Raw genomic sequence first — 23953 nt, forward strand, 5'->3', positions numbered from 1 at the left:
TCAGCCTTACATCCTTGTATCCTCACTTTAATTTCTCTCATCATTAGTTTCAATCACTGTTTCCTTGTCTTCTTCTGTCTCCGTCTCACTCTCTTCGTCGCTCTCTCTCGTTGTGTCAGTTCTCGACGATGTCACAGTTCTTCCTTCATGTACTTTTGTGAATATTTCTTTGCTTGAGCTGGTCACAGAGCTTTCGATCCAGATGATTTGTTGTCTGCTTGCGTTTTTTTGTTCTTCCTCTCATCATTGCTGCTGTCACTTGAGTATTTGCCCTCTGATTGGTCTGATAGTTTTTTAAATTCGTATTCTGGGTTCATCTACTCTGTTTTGTAGGCTCTGGTTGGCTCCATAATCCTCACTATAAACGTCCAGGCATGGTTTGTTGTGTATTGAACGGATCCCTACATCATGACGCCTAGCAGTGCGTCTCCCTTCATGGCTTTAATTAAGCAGAGTGCCAGTTGAGTTTTTGAGTGGCCAAATAAAATGTCGATTCCTTCATAGTAGCCTAATGATCACACGTGAGCTACATCTTTTCTGCTGGACTTGCTCTTTGATGCTTTGTTTCTGATAGACCGATGTTATGAAATAACGCTTTCCAAAATACAATCTCATCCTTCGCACATCTCTTGGAATGAAATTTTGCTTCGTATATATCATTCTTCGCTCTGATTATTGTCTTGCTTTAACAATAGAATACCGATATTGGCGCTGAATTCTTCTGATGATTCATTCATAGTTGCCCCGTAGTTACTCTTTCTTTGTAGCTGACATTGGTGTAGATCTTCATTTCTAAGGGCCCTGTCATCATAATCGATTGTTGAGTCCTGGATTTTTAATTTTTCGGATTCAGGCTTAGCTTCCGTACATTTCCAATATGTGGTCTGGTGTTTAGTGATGATCAACAATCCTCTGGCCTTTTTGCAAGGTCTGGTCTCGATAGCGCCGTTGCCCACTGCATATGTCCTTTCAGACTTCGTACTTGCGTCTTTTGCGCTAGTGTTATGCCGTTTTCGTCATTGCATGTGATTCCTTGGTTTTTGTTGATTTCTCCTTATTTGCCTTCAGTTAGTATGGGAATTATCGTTCTGTAAGAGCCTGCTCATTTTGGCTGTTTCAGTGTTAGTCAGAAATTCAAAAGTCGACTTCTTCACGGGTCTTCTACTGATTCCCTGTAGTGCTCTCTTTACTTTGGCGTGGAACTCATCAGTAGCTGTGAACATCATGTAGCAATATTATTGCTGCTGCATTGTTGGTCAGTTGCGCAAAACAAGCAGTGAGTTATGTTGCTTTACTTGAGGCCTACTTGGTCGAGTTTTCTAAAAAAAAAAAGATTGTATTCCAGTCTACCGCTGCATCGGCCACCTCAAATACAACCACCTTCAATTTCCACAATGTCCCAATGGATGTTCCTCCCTGCTTTTGTGGGGGAAATATAGACTGGTCGACGAATGCCGTCCAGTTGCAGAAAGTCTTTGCTGGCATCGACAGAAAATGGTGTCCACCACTCTGCATTTGCGGACCTTGTGTCCGTCATTGATTCTTTCGTTTGCCGGGACCTCCTTAATTAGTCCATACGAATTCCATCCTTGTAGTTCTTCCTGTCATGCAGTTTCAACGTTTTTCCAATTCTTCCTTTGAGATTATTTCAGTGCCTGCAATTAGATTAGGTTTTTCGGAAGAAATTGGTTCTCCGTATTGAACCGCTTCATCGCCAGTTCTCAATTTTTGGTTAGGTCTGTATACCAACCCGCCTGTGTACGGGCTCACCACATGATCCTTCTGTCTTGCTTCTCTCGTTTGTTGTTGGGCATCTTTGTTTAATCTCCTGCCAGTCGAAATTCTTGGTATTTTCTTCCTCACTACTTTCCATCTTTTTCATCTCGGATTGAGGGCCCAATACCTGATCTGGGATCGTCGTGTGGGACTTTTTTGCTGTTCTTTTCAGACCATGTCTGGATTTCTGCTGTTTCATCTTTCCTTTGTAGTCCTTCTCTGTCCTATCTTTCGCCCCTTGTCTGTCGCTTGCTCGAGAGACCGCTCCATCCGATCCTGTTTTTTTTGCACATTTTCTGCTTTGGTTGAAATGCTAAACGACTGTTCTTATCCGAAATAGCTTCGTTTTCGGGTATGGGAGATTTGGTGTGATTACTGTGAATTGTGTTGAGATTCAGAATTAGAGCAACTAGGATTAAGAGCTGGGGTTAGCGGCTTTGTCGAAAATTGCTAATTAAAAAGTCGAAGTTTGCCTAGAGAAAAAAAACCGTCCCTGGCACAACTTTTTTTGTCATAAATGTTAAGATTCAGAGCAACTAGGAATAAGAGCTGGGGTTAGAGACTCAGATAGAATCTGAGGTTTGAACTGAGGATTGAGAAGAAGTAATGATTGTTGAAGAATGAATTGAAAGAAAAGAATATAAATGACATGACAAACTAAGTATCACAAAAGTACCAGTTAATTAATTACAGACTAATTAATTAGTTTGAGATCACTAGTTGACCTTGTATGAGTTTAATCAGTTTTGATTATGATTCAAATAATCTTTTTGACCTTGAGATGGTCTGACCTGTACACCCACACTCAAGCTGAGTTGGCTTTGTCCAATGTCAGGCTGCAGCTCATCAAGGTTCGACGATGCTGTTCCACCTTAGCCTTGCTCAGGGCTTTTGTCAACAAGTCAGCTTCCATGAACTCAGTAGGGCAATAATGGAGTTCATCTGTCTCATCTTCCACTCGTTCTCGAACAAAGTGGTATTTCACATCGATGTGTTTCGTTCGCTTCTGCATCACAGGATTCTTGCACATCTTGATACAGCTCTGGTTTTCCTCCTTGATGACAGTTGGTCCGTCAAATAACTACGCCCATCTCATCGAGAAGTGATCGCAGGTATAGAGCCTCTTGAACCGCTGCTGCCATTGCTTGGTACTCAGCCTCACTGGTAGATATGGCTGCAGTTGGTTGCCTCTTGGTGGTCCAACTAACTGCTGCCCCTGCCCTCTGCAGAAGAAAGCTATAGCCGTAGTTGGTCGTCTATCATCCTAATCTCAAGCCCATTCGCCCTCTGCGGATTCATAGAGATTTACATCACCAGCTTCCTTAGTGTAGCATAGCTCCAGATCTTTACTCCCCTTCAGGTAACGAAGAACCCTCTTTGCAGCCACCCAGTGCACCCTTCCCGGATTCTCCAGGAAATGAGAGAGTTGCGTCACAGAAGCTATGATATCAGGCCTTGTTTGCTTAGCTATGTACAATAATAAGCCCACAATGCCTCTGTAGTCCTCAGCCTTCATGGATACTGCCTCTGCTGACCCAGCTTCAGGGCAGCCTTTCTTCGACAGTTGTGCGCTGATATTCGCTGTTGTGTCCACTGGTTTGCATTCAGCAAGGCCAAAACGCTACAAGCAGTCGTGGATGTAACGAGATTGATTTATTGTTACCGTCCCAGGTGACTGCTTGACCTGCATTCCCAGGAACCAGGACAATGAGCATCTGTCATCCATCTTGAATCGTTCGGAGAAACGGCTCCTCAGCTTGTCGACTTCGTCTCGACTTCTCCGCCCAATGATGATGTCATCTACCCAAACCAGCACATAAATCATTGCATCGTTTGTTCCCCTCATCGTGAACAAGCAGAAATTGTTGTTGATTCTAGTGAACCTTTCATCAAGTAGGAGAGTGCTCAGCGTCTGATTCCAGTCTCTTCCTGCCTGCCGCAGCCCGTAGAGACTTCGTTGTAGCAAGCACACTTGGCTCTCAGTCACCGTTGCTGAACCTCACTGGCTGCTCCATGTACACTGTCTTTGCTAGAGGAGTGTTGAGGAAGGCTGACTTGACATCCATCTGATGAAGTACAAGATCATCTTGTGCCCCCAGAGCCAGCAGTATCCTTTTTGTTTCGGGTTTACAGTTTGGAGCAAACGTCTCATTGAAGTCAAGTCCTTCCACTTGCATGAACCTTTTCACTACATATCAGGCTTTGAACCACTCCACATGTCCCATCTTATCTCTCTTTACAACAAGAGATCATCGTCCAGGGATAAACTTTCGAAATTTTGGTCTATCAACAAGTGTCCATGTTCCCATGGCTTCTTGAGACTTCACCTCTAGAGCCATTGCTGCCAGCCACTGCTCTTTTTCGGGTCCAGACACTGCTTCTGAATAGCCTCTTGGCTCTTGACTTCCAGTCACTGAAGCATGGGTATAGGCCAGTCCGTATCGAAAGGGTGAGTTCCTTATTCTAACAGACCTCTGCACTGGATGATCAGTAGAATGCGAAACTACTGATTCCTCCTTGGCCTGATTTTTTTCAGTAGCCCCCACTGAATCAGCAGTATCACCCTCGGTTGGCGCGCTCCGTCCTTCGCTGGTTATCGTCGTGCTTGGTTGCTCAATATCATTGCAACCCTCAATTGATAGTCCCAGGGTGAGTAATGGCTCACTGTCAACTATGAATTCAATTGGAATGATGTTCTCATTGAATGTCACCCTTCTTGCTTGCACCACTCGTCTTGTCTCTAGATCCATCAGCAGGTAGGCTTTGCTCTCCTCGTTGTAGCCGATGAACTTGCTTTTTTGGCCCTTTTGATCCGGTTTCCGTCTGTTGCCTCGATCCAGATAGTACGCCAGGCAACCGAACATACGCAAATAGCTCACTTTTGATGGTTGCCATAGTGCATCTCTGTCGGCGAAAGGCGCTTTTCGTTGCTGGATGTGGTATACAAGTTGCAAACCCTCACAGCTGTCGACCTTCCTCGCAACCAGAGTATCTTCGGTAGCTTTGCTTCAGCCAGCAGACACAGAGTCATCTCGGTGATCACTCTGATGTGTCGCTCTGCTACACCATTCTGTTGTAGAGTATTGGGCACACTGAACTCTTGCTTCACATTGAAATCTATACAAAATCTCTTATATGCATTTGACGAATACTCACCTCCATTGTCAGTTCGCAGGCACTTTGGTGCTCCATGCTCTGCCATAAACTCGTGGAATTTCAGTAGAGCATCACTCTTCTTCACCAGGTACTTGACCACAGCCAGTCGACTGAACTCGTCGATGAAGCTCAAGGCATAACTTGCACCATGCATACTCGGTACTTCAAATGTTCCCTGAATGTCACTGAAGACCCGTTGCCCTACTGCCGATGCTCTGCTGTCAGTCTTCTTAGGCACTGCTACTTCATGCATCTTAAAAGCTGTATACACTTCGCAGAACTCTAGCTTGCCAACATTGACAAGCGATGAAAGATCCTGCTGGTTGAGATGCCCCAGTTGTTGGTGGCACAACATTGCATCACTGGTATCCCCTCTTGTTTTCGTCACTAGAGTCATCGGGTTTCCGTTGAACTTGCACTTAAGGAAGAAAAGCTTGCCGCGCTGCTTCACAGGTAGCTGTCCCCCATCTGGTGCCAGTAGATGTGACGCATCTGCGGCGAAACTGATGCTTGAGTCTCTAGCCAGAGCTGAGCTCACACTCACCAAGTTCACATTGTATCTCTGCACAAGCAGCTTATTGAGAAAAGTGTAGCTCCTCACAGCATCATGGCAGTCCCTGATCCCCACTTCCACTAATCCTTTGCCCTCAGTCCTTGACAGCGTGCAGTTGGGGCTCTCCACAGTTGTCCCTTCCTCCCAGCTCTCAAAGCTAGAAAATACAGCCCTATCGCGCACCACATGATCAGTGCATCCCATATCCACAATGAGGTCGTCTCCCTTCATTGAAATTGCAGCACAACAACTGAAGAACCCTGTCCTCCCCTGCTTGCTCTCCCTTGCAAAATGTCTAGGTTGCCCACACTTGTGAAGCACCCTTGCTTCTTTGCTATTGGCCCACTTGCTTCGTTTGACCCACTGCCTTGAGCACTGGATTGTCCGCTGTCACTTGATTTGCAGGCCTTCGGTAATTGACCCTAATTGACCCTAAGTGCATCGCTTGGTAATTGACCCTATTTGGCGAAATTGGCAGTCTTTAAGCCCCATAATTTTACAAAAACTGATCCCAGGTGAAAACATTTTATAAGCTTGGGCTCAGGGCAGCATTATCTTTTGAATGATTTGAAAAAAACTTTGTCGAAAAATGCTGATTAAAAAGTCGAAGTTTGCCTAGAGAAAAAAAACCGTTCCTGGCACAACTTTTTTTGTCATAAATGTTAAGATTCAGAGCAACTAGGAACAAGAGCTGGGGTTAGAGACTGAGATAGAATCTGAGTTTTGAACTGAGGATTGAGAAGAGATAGTGATTGTTGAAGAATGAATTGAAAGAAGTGAATATAAATGATATGACAAACTAAGCATCACAAAAGTACCAGTTAATTATTTACAGACTAATTAAATCGTTTGAGATCACTAGTTGACCTTGTCTGAGTTTAATCAGTTTTGATTATGATTCAATTAATCTGTCTGACCTTGAGATGGTCTGATCTCTACAAATTGATAGTTCTTTCTGGTAAGATTTCGGCTCTACTTCGTCTTTTTGTCAAATGCTTTCAGCTCAGTTTGGTCCTGTCCGTCACAATTTAAAGTATGTATCCTTCATATCTGTCTCTGGTTCTGGTGTTGTAGAAGCAGAGGTTGTAATAATTCAAAAATGGAGTTTTCAGTTTAGAAAAAGATAAAATCGGAAGCCTAATCTAATCAGATGAAATTTCGTTCGTTGCTTTTTCACAATTTTATAGAGAGATGTTACAACCTTTTTTATACTTTTCAAAATCAACTTCAAAAAATTCTTTCAATATCGCACAATCACTTTTTGTTTCTGCTAACTGTTCAACTTGATTCGATTTGTAAGTACTCGGATACTAGTTTTTTGTTGTATTTTGTTCTGTTTTGACAGTTTTTGTTCCAGTTGACCTTATTACGTCATAAGTTGAGTCATTCTTATCATCTCGAGAATTTCCGCTCTGATTTATGCACTGTTCTTTTTTGGTTTTGTGATGGATGTTAGATGAGGTATTCGGCTCTGTTGGTGCTAAAATCTGTATATAGGTGATTCTGGTATGAAGTGAATGAACAATTCTTTTTCCATGCCTTATCATGACGTTTGCACAATCGCACAATACTAATTTTCCAGGGAGTAACCATATGTTCTTTTCAAATTTTTTCTATTTTACCTTACTCTATCACCTGGCCTAAACTTATCGAAAGTTAATTTTTTGACACTTCTTTCTGAGTTTTTTCTCGTTATCAGCTTTAACAAATGTTTCCCTAACTTCTGTAATTTTGTTGAGATGTATTTTAAGGTCATGAATGTCGTGAGTTCTTGCGTTATCTACACATTTTGAAAAATCTTCTTGCTTCATTGTGTTGACCGCAGGGTCCAATCCGTTGACTCTCTGGAAAACTGATACACAATTTGCGTCAAGCAGCATATTATTTGCCATAGTAGCATATGCTGACAGAAAGTCGTTGTTTCCAACCACAATTTGGTCATTTTACATTTTTTCATCACGTTTTTTAGTGTGCCCTTGTGTCTCTCTACTATCCCTTTTGAAAAAGACCCATAACCTGCTGTGGTGTTTCTTATGCATCCGAAACTTGAATTCATTAATAGCAAAAGATCCTTGATAATTTCTCCCCCCAAATCTTGTAGGGCACCGTAAATCCAATTCTCCCCCAAACCGTAAGGCAATTCAAAATTATGACGTTCATTATTTCTTTTGGTTCGTTTGATGGAACAAGGGTGGCTACACTCAGTCTCGATAATTCAACCTTCATAAGTGAAATATTAGTCATGTTTGGGGTCGTTTCACTCAGTCAGATCAATTGCTACGTTTTGATTAAAGTCGTTACTTTTTTGAATCGTGAATTTGATTGCCTTGCTGACTCTATTATATTTCGCACATTCACTGTATGTGCTCACAACTTTTTGAACAATTTCTTCAATTTTTTTTGTTTGATCCCGATAAATTCTCTTTAACTAAAGAGTTGTCAAGAAAAATTTCTACTTTCCCATCGGATGCATGTCCAAATCTTTTGTGTAAATCAGTGATTTTCTATAGATCAGTTCCTTGGTTCAAGCTTTCAGTAAAACAGAGGGTTTCAATCTTGTTTTCAATTACTGATGCTCTAATTGTGAGTTTATCTAAGTCAATTTTTACTTCTGATTTTCGCTGATCTTTTTCTCTTCTCGAGATTGAGAAGATGTTTTTTTTTGCTTTCAAACTATTTTGTCGAATGTCTGTTACTGAGTCCATTTTCTCTAATGCTTGAATGCCAAATAGGCATGGAGTGTCATCATCTTTGACATATATCTTGAGTGCCAAAAAGTGTTTGCATTCAGTTACGGGTAAAAGCATTAGGCATGTTGCACTGATAGGATCATCTCTTCCGAATTGGAAACTTTGGTCACTAACTTAATTTCTCTTTTTTTTCGATGGATGGGCTCAAGCGACTTTTCAATTTTATCAAGACACTGTTTAGATATTAATGTCTTTGCTCCTCTTGGGTCAATTATAGATTTTAGACATTCTGATCTGCTCTCGTACCACTCATTTTTTGTAATTTTTTCTCCTGAGAAATTGATTTCAATCAACTACCAACAGGGTGATATGTCTTATTCTTGTTCTTTCTCTTGTTTTTCTGGAGTGTTGTTCTCAGTCAAGGTGTTTTGGTAATTCTTCTCTTCTGTGCACTGTTCATTTGCTTCCGAGTTGTAATTAGTCTGTTGATTTTTGCTTCCGTTTTGCTTCCGTTTTATCGGTCAGTCGTGTATCTGCCGTTATAGTGTTTGCTGTTAGGCCATTATCTACCTCTCAAATATCCTCGCTATTGTTTAAGTTCTCTGCAGTCTTTGGCAAAGTGTCCTTCTATTCCACAATTGTAACATTCAAGTGTGTTTCTGTTGATTCTCTCCCATGAATTTCCATCTCCTCATCTTCTATTAGATCCACGAATGTACGTGATATCGCCTGCTATCTAGTCGCTGGAGAGTGTGAATTTTCTCATCGTGTGTTCTAGGACGGTAGGGTCAATTTGATCATCTCCGGAAATATCTTTTGGTGACACTTTCTATGATCATCTTTGTACCTTCATCAAGATTGCAACATGTCAAGAGTGCGACACAGTATATGACATTCTGAATCAACGTTCTCATTTCATCCTTTTCCTTTTTTGTATTTCCGTATTTATATTGTATTGATCCCAACAATTGTTTTATTGTTTTTCACATCTTCGCAACGGCACTTGCTTGTTCTTACTTCATTAACAAAATTTTTTAACAACGGGACTTGCTTGTCTTTCCTTTTGTTCACTCTTTGTATTCTGATTATTGAGGCATATAGCGGTTGCGGTTCTTCCAATGTTTCGTTTAGTTGAGGTAAATTTTGAAGTCGTGTTGTCATCTTTTCCATCTGTGTCTCTGATATTTCATTTTGTGTTCATTGTTTCTGGCTTCCTGATTCATTGTGCTCTTTTTATCATTCTTTGGTTCTGGTGTTGATCGCAAAGGTGTTTTTTCTTTATATATTCAAACAAAAAAGAGTTTTCAGTTTATAAATAGATAAAATTGCAAGCCTAATTTATTCAGATGAAACTTTGTCCGTTCTTTTTTCACAATTCTATGGATAGTTGTTGCAACCTTTTGTATAATTTTCAAAATCATTGAAAAAAAAAATTCCTTTAATATTTCACAATTAATTTTTGTTTCTATTATCTGTTCAATTGTTTCGATTTTCTTAATACTCGTAAATGACTAGGGGTTCGCGTTTTAGGTTCATGCTTCTTTGAAGGCATTCTTTTTCTTTGGTTAGTTGTCTTCACTATTTAGACACAAACTACCTCCTGCTACCATGATAGGTCGGGTCGATAAACTTAAAAGAAACTAAACTAATACTGTTGGAATCATAAATAAAAGACAATTTCTCCTTTTTTGCTTTTGAGCTGAGAGAGCGTCTTTGTTCAGTTTTCCTCTGATGCGCCTCAAAAATAATAAATATGACAGTTTTGCATGCATCTTGGCAAATTACCGTTTGTTTTAACTGCCATTTGAGGTATCTACAGTAGTGTTTTCTATTTATCAACTTGATTTAGGTGGGAGAAAATACAATTTATATTTTCTTATTAAAAATAAATAAATATAAAAGAAAGATTATTAAAAATACGTTAGTTTAGATTTTTAACAGCACGCAATCCCACAAAAAAATTGTGGCAACCAACTTTATGCGTGCGCTTGTTGGGCGCTTGTTCATTTTCTACTTCTATAACCGGTACTTGGTCCTACTTGTTGTTATTAATATTTCACTTTTTTCATCGCATAATTGGAAATCAGTCTCGCTCCAATTTTTTAGATGACATATGCCATCAAAAGTTAATGCCATGCAACTGTAGTTAATTTCTGAAGTTTTTTCTGGGTGCTCAAAAAATTTTTTTAGGCGAAGTAAAAGGTAAAAAATTAGATCTGGAAGCTATTTTACGAGTTCAGGACCGCGCCACAAATGTCCTTACATTTAGTCGTAATTAAACATAAACACGATAAATAGAAAAATCTTTGAAAATTCTTAACTTTTTCCAGTTTTTTAAAATTAAATACTTACCCCACACGCAATATCAAGTTCAAAATGCCATATATATCTAGCTGGGCCCAAAAATGGCCTCCAATAAAACTTGAATAATTTAAATTCTTTCACACGCTACTCGTTGACAAAAAACTGCCTCTTAGCATGTAGTTCTTATTCCAATTGTCCGAAATTTGTGAAACCCTCAAAACGTATCAGAAGTGAAACATTTAGCATCCACACTGTTTAAATTTAAAAAAGTGAAAAAAACGTTAATTAAGAAAGCAAAGCTGGTCTGAATAAAAAACCACCCCAAGCTTACAGATTCCGTCATTTATTCGAATCTCAGAATAAAAAACAAGAAGACAAAAGTTTTTTTACTTTTTAGAACAATGGTTTCGAAATTGAAAAGTAGCAAACAAATAATTTATTTCATCCCTGAAAACACGCCGTGGAAAAAGAACAATGCTTGAAATCTTTTGTTTTTTACTTCAAAGTTGCCGTTTTTTAATTGCCCTCGTTCCTTGTTTCAATATAGCTCAATTGTAAGGTTTTTCAATAGAATAAAAGGAAGTTACATGAGTTTTTAACTAACAACTTTTTCTTCAGCCTTTTTCTTCATCCGCCCTACTGAAGAAAACGGCTATTCAAAAATCATCCCTGAAAACAAAATTAAAAGAAAAATTGGATGATTTTATTTGAAAGGATCCGTTATGTTTTTTTTTTGGTTATTCTAATTTGTCTGCTTTTCATTTCACAATCCCGAATAACTTTTGAAAGATTTGACAAATAAGGAATTTTGGTCAAATTAGTTGAAACATGCAAAATTTGATGACGAAGGAAGAAAGATATATGCATTGGTCGAGAACAGTCGAGCACACTTTTTTCCGTCGAGACTGTCAAAACATTTTTTGCTAGGGTCGAGCACACTTTTTTCGGTCGGGCACGGTCCAGCCGAAACATATCTTGCATGCATCAGTCGAGACGGTCAAATCATCTTACTTGGGTTGAGCACATTTTTCTCGGTGAAGCACTGTTGAAGCAGATGTCACTTGGGTCGAGAACGGTTGAGACTTTTTTAGGTTGATTGTTTGAGCATAATCGAATCTTATCCAAGTTCGGTTAAGACGGTCAAAACAAAGCAAAAATTGGTCGAGACTGTCGAATTATATGAACCAAGCATAAAGTAGCCACTTCGACCCGGTTATCAATTGCTCAAAAGTTTTCAACTAACAATCAAAAAAATTTATATCATTGTCGAAATCCTCGGTTTCTTTCAGTCAGGTGAAATATTATGCCCACAATAAAATTTTCAAGCAATTAACATTTTGTTGCAGTAGAAAGCAAACTTTTTTTATTTTTTCTTTTCATTTTTCTGTTTCCAATGAGTACCCAATTGGGAACATTACATTATAAATCAGTGTCATTGCGGCTTGTTTTTATTTGAAAACACCTGAAAAACTGTTCATTTACTGTTCTTAGACCCACAGAAACGGATGATTTGCTGAAACCTAAAAATGAAATAAAGAAAAAAACTTGAAAAGGTGATGAGAAAAAACTTTTAAAACTCCCCCATTTTTGAAGTAAATTGATTTAAGAACCTTTCTTAACGACATCCACTCAAACAAATTAAGCTATATTTTTTTCATGATTTCAGTTGGAGAAATTGATGAAAATGTGTATCGACAAACTTGATATATTGAGAACAAATCCTGATCTAGTACGGGCGCTGAGAACCAAGCGGCCCTGCTGCAGAGGTGACTTAGGACTGATAGGATCTGCTGCAGAGTTGAGTCACATCTGATTCTTGTCTGCACAGAACTGGATTAAGACCTGGTTCAGATCTGCTCATATCTGCTTTCAATAAGTTTATCAAAGCCGATTCAGTGCTGCATCAGTACTGATCAGGCTAAATTCAGACATGCTGTCATTAAAACGCAGACACATAGAATCAGTGATTAAATTCTGAGCATATCTGATGTTTCTTTATAATTTCAGTGCTGCTAATGTGTATTTTTAACACAGATAGGCTCTAGATAATAGTTTGACAAGAAAAAACGTTTCTTATTCAAACTAAATAACGATTTTTTCATTTTCAATGCTTCTTGATTTTTTCATAGATTTTTGTGAAAAATTCAAAATTGTAAAAAGGATTTTTTTGGCTGTTTGCTTATGCAAAAAAAATTTTTTTACACTTCGTACTTGTTCATACGAAAAATTTGTCTCGAGCCTTTTTTTATAACAAGGATAAAAATAGTTTTCTTTTCTGGCCTTGAATTGTTTCGAGATCTTCAATTGTTTTAACTAGTACCTGGGTTGAGACGTCCATACAAAAAATTGCTTATCATACTGCTTCATATAGAGAGTTTATCAAAAAAAATGGTTATCATTCAGTTTTCATAGAAAAAAAATATATGAAAACATCGGAACTTTTTATCTGAAAATTAGTTTAGAATAGTTCAGAACTCAAGCAACTAAAATAAGTGGCAGTTTCGGTTATATGAGTGCTCAATTGGCATCAAAGAAAAAAATTGAACAAAAAGTATGAAGAATCAAAATTTTAAGTGAAAAGTTTTATCACTTTTTTTATTGCCATTTCGCTTCTGAGCTCAAAATAACCTTTTAAAAATCTTTGCTAGCAGAAAATGATGTTTTGTGTCTATAACGTAATCCAGATTCGGTTTTCTGCCAAAAAACTAGAAAATTTGTTGTGAGTAATATTAGAAAAAACACAATTACTATTTTTCTTTTTCAAATGCTAACATAAACCTAAGTTTGTTAATAACAGGCCACTTTTCTTTTTTTGTCTTTAAATTTCTATGATCAGCTTTTTTCGTAGAATGAATTGGATGACAAGCATTTTAGTCAAGCCGGTAACTTTTTAGAATAAAAGATTTCGAATAGTTTGAGTTGTTTAAACTTACAGCCGTTGTTGTTTTTGTGTGTGCATTAATTTTTTATCGTTTGTCAAGCTTAAATGATGTTAGCTTTCAGAAAAGTTAGCTAAAGATAAAAAGGAAAGATAAATGGAACTACCCGAGGAATTATTGGAAATTTTTGGAAGTGCGTTCAAGTTTCATCGATGCGATTGAGTGTAAAGACCTCTAATGCAGCTCATTAACCTCAGAAACACCTCGAAAATTAAGAAAGAGCGTTGGCGCAGAAAATTAAGCCTTTTCTTGGAAAACAGAGATAGGTAATTTTTCGAGAAATTACGTGATTTTATAGTATCAGTTTTTTCAAGACGAACGATTACGGTATGAGATAAGATGGCTGCTTAAAAATTAGTATTCAACATTTGACTGAAAAGATTTTACTCTTCATTGCGAGCGACTATATTTTTATGTGTAGAATCAGCTTTTCTTTAATAATTTTGCCGATCATTGCAAATGGAAAAAGGATCTTTGTAACTATTTTCCCCTATGGTACCTAGTAACGAATTTCCACCCCTATAAAGATGAATAAGCTTTAGAAAATGTTGTGACTAGTAATGAATCTCCCCAATTTTGCATAAGGGGCCGGGATAGTTAATGAGATCCAGAAAAATTACAAAAAATGCTCGTATCATTGAAAAGCCTTGAATGTTGCCATTATGGATTAAGGTATATGAGGTAGTCTTTGATTCAAAATTGACAATTTTCTTACAAAATCTGTTTCTTTTTTGTTGCAAACCCATCCGAAACATGTAATACAAGGTACCATCCGATATGTTTTATATCTCGTGGCGCATTTTGCACCAAATTTTTTGGCCAATCAAATTTGTCTTGACAGGTTTCTGAGCCAAATTGTTCTGTTACGTATGCTACACGTTCAGGGGCGGATTTAGGGGGGGGGGGGGTGCGGACGCCCTACCTTCCTCAGGGTTTCGACCCCTTGCCGACCCAAAGGTTCCCCCCTTTGGTACTTTTTAAGAAATCCATTTTTGGCCGAACGACCCTAAAATTTTTCTAAAGGCGCCTCTCTCATGTCGTTAGTTGACATTTTTTTACATTTCGGAAAGTTACGCCAAAAACGCAAATCAGCATTCAAATTTGTCTGCGGACAAAATAAAAAGTCTGTTTGTGAATGCCCGTTCCTAGCTCTGATATCAATTTTGGTGGCTAAAACCTGATGATGTTTTTGAAAACCAACTACAGGCAATGTTAAAAAATCAATACTATTTTGCCTCTCTTAACGCATTATCTGAATTTAAAAAATTTACATCAAAATCCTTTTGAATTATTTTTAAGCTCGAGTAAATCGCCGCCCAGGCTATGCCATAATAAAAAAAATGGTGACTTGTAAAAAGTAGTTATCGCAAGTTGGCTATTTTTGAATTGTCATAACTTTTTTAAAAAATGATTTTAGTTTAAAATTTTTTCTCGTATTTAGCTTTCTGTTTCTTAGAAATCTGTTTCTTAGAAAATTTGTCGAATATTTTTTTGGGGTGGAGACAAAAGTCACAACAAGCGCAAATGTCTTTTTTTTGTTCAAAAACCGGAGCAAAAAAAAATATTTTCTTTTTTAAAAATTATGATTAGGGTTCTGGGAACAATTCAAAATAATTATTCAGTATGCAACTTTTTATTTATCACTGTGAAATGTTTATATCTAGCCAATCATGATCCATCGATAAATGGTAAAGCTGAAACTATTCATAGTTTCATCCTGAGAAAATATAAAACAGATTGTAAACAGGTGCCTTCTCCTCTCCTCTAACCTCGCAAGAATACTAGTTTATACTAGATCTATCGAGACTAGGAAATATAAAAGTAAGTTTAGGGCTGGTATTAGACTCAGAAGTTGCCGGAATCTATTCGGCCGAAAACGGGATAGCGTAACGATCAGACGGTGTACCTTATCTGAAATTACACTATGAATGTGAGCCACACCGGTCCTAAACTCAGTACTTTGATAGCCTATTCTATCATGCTAAAAACCACAATCGTATGAAAGACTTTCAAATTTTCGCGGAAATCTGCCTCGTAAGTGTTTACTTAACAAAAAATACATCAAAAGTTTTTCAAAATGATATTTAAATTTGAAAAAAAAATACAATTCTAATTATTCGTCCATTAGACATTAACATGGAATTCAAAACAAACTACAGAAAAGATGTCGTTTGGGTCGAGAACGGTTGAGACTTTTACTAGGTTGATTGTTTGAGCATAACCGAATCTTGTCCACGTTCGAAAATTGGTCGAGACTTTCGAATGACACCTAATTTCACTCGAGATGAACCAAGCTTAAAGTAAACACTTCGACCCGGTAAAAAATCCTTAAGAGGCCATACTGTGCATTCTCTGCTTTGTAGGCGGTATCCACAACAGGCCAAAATCAGATTTGTCGCGGAATCCGCAACATTGCTACTTTTCTTTGATCTTCTATGCTGTTTTGGATTCCACAAACAAGTACCTAAATCATTGTACCTCTCAAAATTGTTCGAAAAATATTGTATTTGCGGAATCCAGAACAGTTTGTGGAATCCTCAAATAAACGATAAAACATTTGTATCGTTAAGTTGACTGTAACGGTAATCCGCAACTGTAACGGAATTCGCAACTTGTAAGTGGAATCCGCAAATTGTAAGTGGAATCCGCATTTTGTTTCCGGATTCCATTTACTTATATTTATATGTGTAGAAGCCTTTAAAATTATATATTTTAAATACATGATTTGATTCCACTAGAAGAGAAATTTACTAGAATTTATCAGTGTTTGGGATTAATGGAATCCCAATTACTGACCAGTATTTGGGATCGATGAAATCCCAAATACTGAACTAATTCGACGATTTGCTATGCATTGGCTTTCTTATCACTCTCAACCTGATGAGTCCGAATAATTGATATATTTCATATTTATTCCACATTACTTCAGTTTTCGGGATTCCATCAATCCCAAATACTGACCAGTAATTAGGATCGATAGAATCCCAAAAACTGAACTAATTCGACGATTTGCAATGCGTTGGGTTTCTAATCACTCTCAACCTAATGACTCCAAATATTGAATAAACTCCATATTTATTCCAAAATATTCCAGTTTTTGGCATTTCAACAATCCCAAATACTGACCAGTATTTGTGATCGATAGAATCCCAAAAACTGACCTAATTTGGCGATATGCTTTGTGTTGTTTTTCCATACACTGTCAATCCGATGACTACAATTACTGCATTTATTCGGCGTTATGCTTCCAAAATCAGTTTTTGGGATTGACGCAATCTCAAATACTGACCTAATTTGTCGATATTCTGTGTGTTCCATACACTCTCAACTCAATTACTCCAAATATTGAAATTGTTCGGCGTTGTGATTCCAAAATACTAAAAGATGACATCCACCGATTTAGGTAACCAATGTCTTAAGACTTTTTTGTGGATTCCGCTGACAATGGTTAAATCTTTAGTTTAAAACTCCGCAGCTAGAGATGAGAATTCCAGCTCAGCTTTTAATTGTTCATATGCTATTTTAGTATTGAACAAAATTCGGAATCCGCTTACAATTTGCGGAATCCACTTACAGTTTGCGAAAACCACTTACAATTGCGGAATGCAGAACAACTAGCTATATTGCGGAATCCGCAACAAAACGAATGTGCCGACAAACGTTACGTTACAGTTATATGTATGCGGAATCCACTGAAATTTTTTTTGTGATATCCACTTTTATTTTGGAACTTATTTTAAGACTTGTCTCTGGAATCCAGAAACATATAGACACAAAATTGTGCTTATATCCAGTGCACAGTTTGGCCTCGTAATGATTACTCAAAGTTTGCATCTGACAATTAAAAAAAATTATATCATTATCGAACTCCTCGGTTTCTTTCAATTAGGTGAAATATTAGGCCCCCAATAAAAACCTCAAACAATTAAGATTTTGTTGTAGAAGAAAACATTTTTTTTTCATTTTTTTTTCTTTTCTTTGTTTCCAATGAGTACCCAATTGGGAACATTACTTTATACTTTAGCGTCGTTAAAAACAATTGCGGCTTGTTTTTGTTTAAAACCACATGAAAATTTTTCATTTACTGTTTTTTAGACCCACAGAAACGGATAATTTGCTAAAATGAAATAAAAAAAGTTGAAACTAGAAATGAAATATAGAAAAAAGTTGAAAAGGCAATTAGAAAAAACTTTTAAGAGCCCCCGATTTTTGAGGTAAATCAGATATAACTACCTTTATTAACGACATCACCTCAAACGGTTTAAGCTATTTTTTATCATAATTTCACTTGGAGATATTGATGAAAATTTTTATTGACAAATTTGATATATGAAGAACAAATCCTGATCTAGTACGGGTGCTGAGAGCCGAGCGGCCCTGGTGCAGAGGTATTTCAGGACTGAAAGGATCCGCTGCAGAGTTGAGTCACATCTGAGTCTTGTCTGCACAGAACTGATTAAGACCTGGTTCAGATCTGCTCATATCTGCTTTAAGTAAGATTATCAAAGCTGATGCAGTGCTGCATCAGATCTGATCAGACTAAATTCAGACATGATGTCTTTTGGCGCAGACACATAGAATCAGTGATTAAACTCTGAGCAGATCTGATGTTTCTGTGTGTTTTCTGTGCGGCTAATGTGGTTTTTGAACTCCAGATAGGCTCTAGTTCGTGGTTTGGCAAAAAAAACGTTCATTATTCAATTTGAAAAGTAATTTTTTAGGTTTCAATGCATCTTGATTTTTTCATAGATTTTTGTGACATTTTAAAAATTGCAAAAAAGAATTTTTTTGGCTGTCGGCTAGCTTTTTTTACCCTTCGTTTTTGATCATGCAAAAGTTTGTCTCGCGTCTTCGTTCTTGGGCCGAATTTGTTTTAACAAGGATAAAAATAGTTTTTTTTTCTGGCCTTGAATCGTTTCGAGACCTTCGATCGTTTTAAAAGTACCTGGGTTGAGACGTCCATGCAAAACAATTGCTCATAATCTGAATAAAAAAATATACATCAAAAGCATGATTGATTGATTTTTAAGCTCGAGTAATTGCCGTCCAGACTATGCCATAGCAAAAAAAATGGCGGGTTTGCAAAAGTAATTATCGCACATTGGCCATTTTTGAATTGTGATAATTCTATTTAAAAAATTTGCAGTTGAAAATTGTTTCTCGTTTTTAGCGTTCTGTTTCTGAGAAATCTGTTTCTTAGAAAGTTTTTCGAAGTAACTTTTATTTGGGGGGGGGGGGGCAAAAGTCACACCATGCACAAATGTATTTTTTTTGTTCAAAAGCCGGAACAAAAAATATTTCCTTTTTCTAAAAAAAATATGATTAGTGTTCTGGAAACAGTTCAAAACAATTATTCAATATACAACTTGATACTTATCACTGTGAAGTATTTGTATCTAACCAATCATGATCCATTGATAAATTGTAAAGCTGAAACTATTCATAGTTTCAGCCTGAGAAAAAAGAAAACAGATTGAAAACAGGTGCCTTCTTTTCTCCTCTAACCTCGCAAGAATACTAGTATATACTAGATCTATCGATACTAGGAAATATAAGAGTAAGATTAGCGTTGGTATTAGACTCAGAAGTTGCAGGAATCTATCCGGCCGAAAATGGGTTAGTGTGACGAACAGACGGTGTACCTTATCTGAAATTACTCTAGGGGAAAGCTACCTCTGGCTTAAACTCAGTACTTTGATTGCCTAATCTATCATGCAAAAAACCACAATCGTATGAAAGGTTTTCATAGTTTCGCGGAAATCTGCCACGTAAGTGTTTTCTAAACGAGTTATACATCAAAAATTTTTCAAAATGATATTTAATTTTAAAAAAATTCAATTCTAATTATTCGTCCATTAGACATTAACATGGAATTTAAAACACACTACTGAAAATTGATAATGAAATTGATTACATCTTTGTTAACTTCGGAAGGAATGATTTTTCTCAATTCATGCTATTAATGACCACTAAAGTATCCCGAAATTGTCTTTTGAGAATGAACCAAAATTCTGAGATTCAAATCAATAACAAAAAAAAACAAGCAACATCAAGATTCAAAAATGGGTTTTGAAACAAAATATAGATTTTTTTGATAGCTTCTGATTTTGAAATGATTTATATTAAGCAATCATTGGATGTCGTAGCAATATGACTGTCGGATCGTCTGCGCACTGCATTGTTTTGTCTGTAGGTCGACTTTAAAGACTGATCGAAACACATATCTAGATCTGCACCTACTGTTAGACTTCTGCTGATTCGCCGCTTTTTCTCAGAAAAAGAGCCCGTAATGTTTTTGTCGGCCGAGTCGAGGTTCAAACCCCTGTGAGGAACAAGATGGATTCCGTTTTGATCGCCTGGTTTGACAGCAATTTGTACTCTTCTGTAGACCGGCTCTGGACGCCGTTCGATGTACTGATTTTTAAACTGATGCCAGTGAAATCCTCGGATCATACCCTGAAGTTCCATGAATGCCTTTCGATGTGCACCACTGAGCACAAAAACAGCGACTGGGTTCACAGTCGAATGAAAAAAGACGAGAAACTTGGTTGCGTATCGAATTCGGCTGTCGACTTTTGTCGGCTCGAAGAATAAAAAAGCGTCGTAGACATTTGCAGGAGTAGCGCACAAGAAAAATAGCAGAACAAGTAGAAGGACCATTTTGGCCACTCGAATCCTCCGAGATTGTATGACTTGGGTCTGCTGAGGGTTTGCGACAGTAGCGATGACAAATGTCGCTTGACGGGACAAATGGCGCGCTAGTTTGAAATAGCTGATAGACACTGACACCATTGCAATGACGTAGACAAACGAGGGCATAAAAAAGAGGAAGTTTGCTTCAAGGGAGCAGAGTTGCAATTTGTATCCAACCTGGAAAAAAACCAATTGCAATTTCGCTGCTACCGTTGCTTAAGGGTGAGGAAAAAGCACCCAACCTAATAAAAAAAGTTTTAAAATGCATGTATTTTGTAATGAGAGACACAGCAGCGGTTCCCGAAAAGATTTGACCTGCTCGTATGTCAGTCGTTTCCCTCCTGCATGAATCGCGTCTTTTCTGGTCAAAATAGGGCATTTAGTTATTAGGTCCAAAATCTTTTATCTCGGAATATGAAAAAGTAAATGATAATTCGTACCCATGATTGGGCACCTCAAAGATTTTACGAATCATTGTTAAAACGTCAAGTTTAATTTTAACATGGCGTTTATAATTTTAGTTCGAGTCGTATCATTCAAAAAAACTCTACCCGGTTTTCTAAGTTGAAGTAAATCATTTTCAAATGTGTTTTCCAGGATGAAGAAAGATCTGAAAACTATAGTGATGCATCTTATTGTGCCATGTGTTTCAGTGTAAGCAGTAGCCGATTTAGGGATGGGGGATTACTTGAGGGGAAAGGGGGGTTTGGACTCCCCCTCAAGGATTCGACCCCCTAACTACCCAAAGCAATTATAAGACCTTAACATAATTTCGCTGGCTGGCATTAAATTTTTTCTAAAGGCGCCAATTGTACTATTTTTGAGGGGGTATCGCGCCAAAAAAAAATAATTTTTCGGTTAAAAGTGTTCAAAAAGTGACTAAGAACGCTTTTTTTGCCTGTTGTTTTAGAAACTTGCCTGTGGCGCAAGAAATTTGACCAAAACAGGGTCTTTTTATGGATTTGGGAAAGCTAGGAAAATCAATTTATCCAAAATTAGAAAAAAATTGAAAGTTACTAATTATCCATAAATTATTACAAGTGAAAAAGAGTTCAAAGATGATTTGAAAACGTTTTTCAGGAAAATTAAAAAGTACCTGCATAATTGTCTGTCTAAAACGATTGGAGCGTGTGTTTATTTAAGACCCCTGACAAAAAATTAGCGCATGATTTTGATTTTTGAAATTAGTATGATTAATTTTGCAATATTTTTCTAAACTTGCAAATTTTTGCAATGCAATTTTTTTTCAATGAAAAGAATCTGTGAGCATTTTCATAGCATTTCAAACTGAAATAAGCATGACAAAGTTTTTTATGTTGAAGGAAAATTGCCAAGATTGCTCATTTCATAGCAAAACCTTAAAAAAAGTTCCAACTGACTCTTAAGGATTAGGAAATAAATGATATTTTAAAGAGTGATGGAATTTCACAAAAAGAAATGAATTTTTTTTATAAATGTTTTTTTTTTGAAAAAAAATTTCCTCGCACGCTATGTAAAGTACAAAGTGATTTTTTGTACCAACTTTCGAAGAAATGCAGAACAGGTTTGGTTGGTCAATGTTCGTTAATCGAAATGATAGTTTTTGTAAACTTCTTCCGATCACTTTTTGTTAAGTTCTGGGGGTATAAAATTTGGCCACGCTCTGAACTGATTATGCGCACTTTAAAGATTTCAATTGTGATGTCGGAAATTAAATGCGATTTTTTTATGCGCGGCGAAAGATCCCACACAACAAAAATGTTCTAGCATGAATTGATACAATCTAATCGGTCGCATTGAATAATAACACTCATTTGCCTAAAATTTATTATTGTTCCGACATTCGAAAAAAAACGGAACATTTATGCTCGGTGTGGTTTTTTTTATTAAGTCAATTTTCACCGATCGAAATAATAATTACCAACAAATTTTTTATACCCCATTGAAGATATTGACTTTTTGATTTCAAATGTAAAAAATATTTTACCTACGATTATTTTTTGTAAAGTTCTGGGGGTTTGAAAGTTGCCAAATTGGCTATGTTCTGGACTAAATTATGCGCGCTTTGAAGAGTTTATTCAAAACGCTGAGATCGTAACGCGAATTATTTATGCGTGGCGAGTTATCCCGCACATAAAAATCGTTCCAAATTGAATTGAAGCTAGCTAAATGGTCGTATTAATTTCGTACGACTCAAAATATTACACTTTGATTTTGTCCACATTTATAGATTTCAATTTTTTTCCCCAAAAACTATTCAAATTTTCGATCTGGATTAAACAGCCCCTCACACGTCAATAGAAAAAAATATATTGCACGTTAATTGTCCAAATTACCCAAGCTAATTATTTTAAAACCGCCATATCACTCCATCCAATAGCTAAAATGCAGTTTCAAACAACCCTAACCTGCCAAAACAGCCGAAATGACAGATTCAAACAGACATACAAAAAATTGGTCACATGTGATTTTTCTTTTTGAGTTTGAGCCCAGGCCGCCATACATACCTTTCAGATATATGGCTTAAAGAAGTGCGCTCAAAACTGGCTAGCTGAAAAGTCGAAATTTGTGATAAGAAAAATAACGTGCTGGGCACAATTTTCCATCTAGTCTTTGAATATAATTTATCTCAAAGTTTTTGTGCCTACATTCAGTGTTCTTTTACGCAGGTGGTTGCTAATCATCTGCGCTAACTCTATGTTGTTGTATCAACCATTTAAAATGCATTAGGAGCATTGTATTCAGGAGGAGCATTGTATTCGGATGTGTTTTAGTTTTTTTTGTTTTCCACGCACAATCAGGTACCACAAATAATCATCGGAAAGTTTCGAGTGATTTATCATACTTAAAAACCTTTCAGTCATAATTTGAACACTATGATCGGAACAGTTTTTTTGCTACTTGTTAAATTTTTTTACGAAATCTATTCCACGTTTTAAGTTTCACTAAATTGCAGTGAACTTACGCAACACCACCGCAACCATGTCTGAACAATTTTACCGTATTTTTTTTTATCTCGAGCTAGTTTTTTTAAAACTTTTGAGTTAATTGAATATATTCTTTGATTTCAGATTATTTTTTTGGATAACTAAGATAATTATTTAACTGGTTGGTTATATTGCTGACGTAATTGACATAATTTGTTAGAGAACAGTACTTTTTAATTTCATTAAAGTCTCTGACAAGGTTTTTCCGCACTGAATTGAAAGTTTTTTTGAAAGATTTGATCTTTGACGCTGAATTGAGTGCTTATAGATTAAATAACTTTGTTGTTCCGACTTTCGATACGAGGTAACGGAATATTTGTGCTCGGGGTGGGTTTTTTTTCTTCAGACAAATTTCGACTTTTTAACTAGCCATTTTTGACGAAATTTTTATATACAAAATTTTTATATCATTCGAAAAGTATTGTTGTCTTGAGCTTCAATTTGAAAAGATATTTCACCTGTGATCACTTTTCGTAAAGTTATGGGGGTTTAAAGATTGCCATTTTGGCCAATTTGGGACAATTATCGCGCGATATATTTAGCGCTATTAACGCGTAAGCGGAGAATTAATCCGTCTTAAAAATCGTTCCAAACTGATTCAAGGAAACTTTTTTGCCATAATTGATGTGTTACAAGGAGCAAAAACTATTCTTTTGTACTTTATATGGCGTGTGGGGGATGATTTCATTGAAAAAAATTTCAAATTTTAGAATTTTTTTTTCGATTTATTGTTTTATTACATTTAGTTTTTTTTATGTTACTACTGCTCCATAGACCCTAAAAGGCAGTCGGAACATTCAGGACTTCGCCCTTATACAAGCAGTCTTGTGCACATTTGTTGACTAAACATGTTATAGCCGAAAATTTGTCAGTAAG

The 23953-nt window shown here is 36.9% G+C and overlaps 2 protein-coding genes across 2 annotated transcripts in view; both read right to left on the reverse strand.

Annotated features, from left to right (window-relative positions):
- LOC134846200 (angio-associated migratory cell protein-like) overlaps positions 1 to 23953 on the reverse strand; it is a 553983-nt gene that overhangs the window by 104957 nt on the left and 425073 nt on the right. The window lies entirely within an intron of this gene.
- The window catches only part of LOC134846353 (uncharacterized), a 62531-nt gene continuing 58068 nt past the window's right edge, over positions 19491 to 23953 (reverse strand). Inside the window, exon 3 of the mRNA XM_063863670.1 lies at positions 19491 to 20288. Within this exon, the coding sequence (XP_063719740.1) occupies positions 19536 to 20237 (702 nt within the window). The 5' untranslated portion in view covers positions 20238 to 20288 and the 3' untranslated portion in view covers positions 19491 to 19535. The remainder of the gene's footprint in view (positions 20289 to 23953) is intronic.

The sequence above is a fragment of the Symsagittifera roscoffensis genome, chromosome 5 (assembly GCF_963678635.1).
Source record: "Symsagittifera roscoffensis chromosome 5, txSymRosc1.1, whole genome shotgun sequence".
NCBI classification, from domain to species: domain Eukaryota; kingdom Metazoa; phylum Xenacoelomorpha; order Acoela; family Convolutidae; genus Symsagittifera; species Symsagittifera roscoffensis.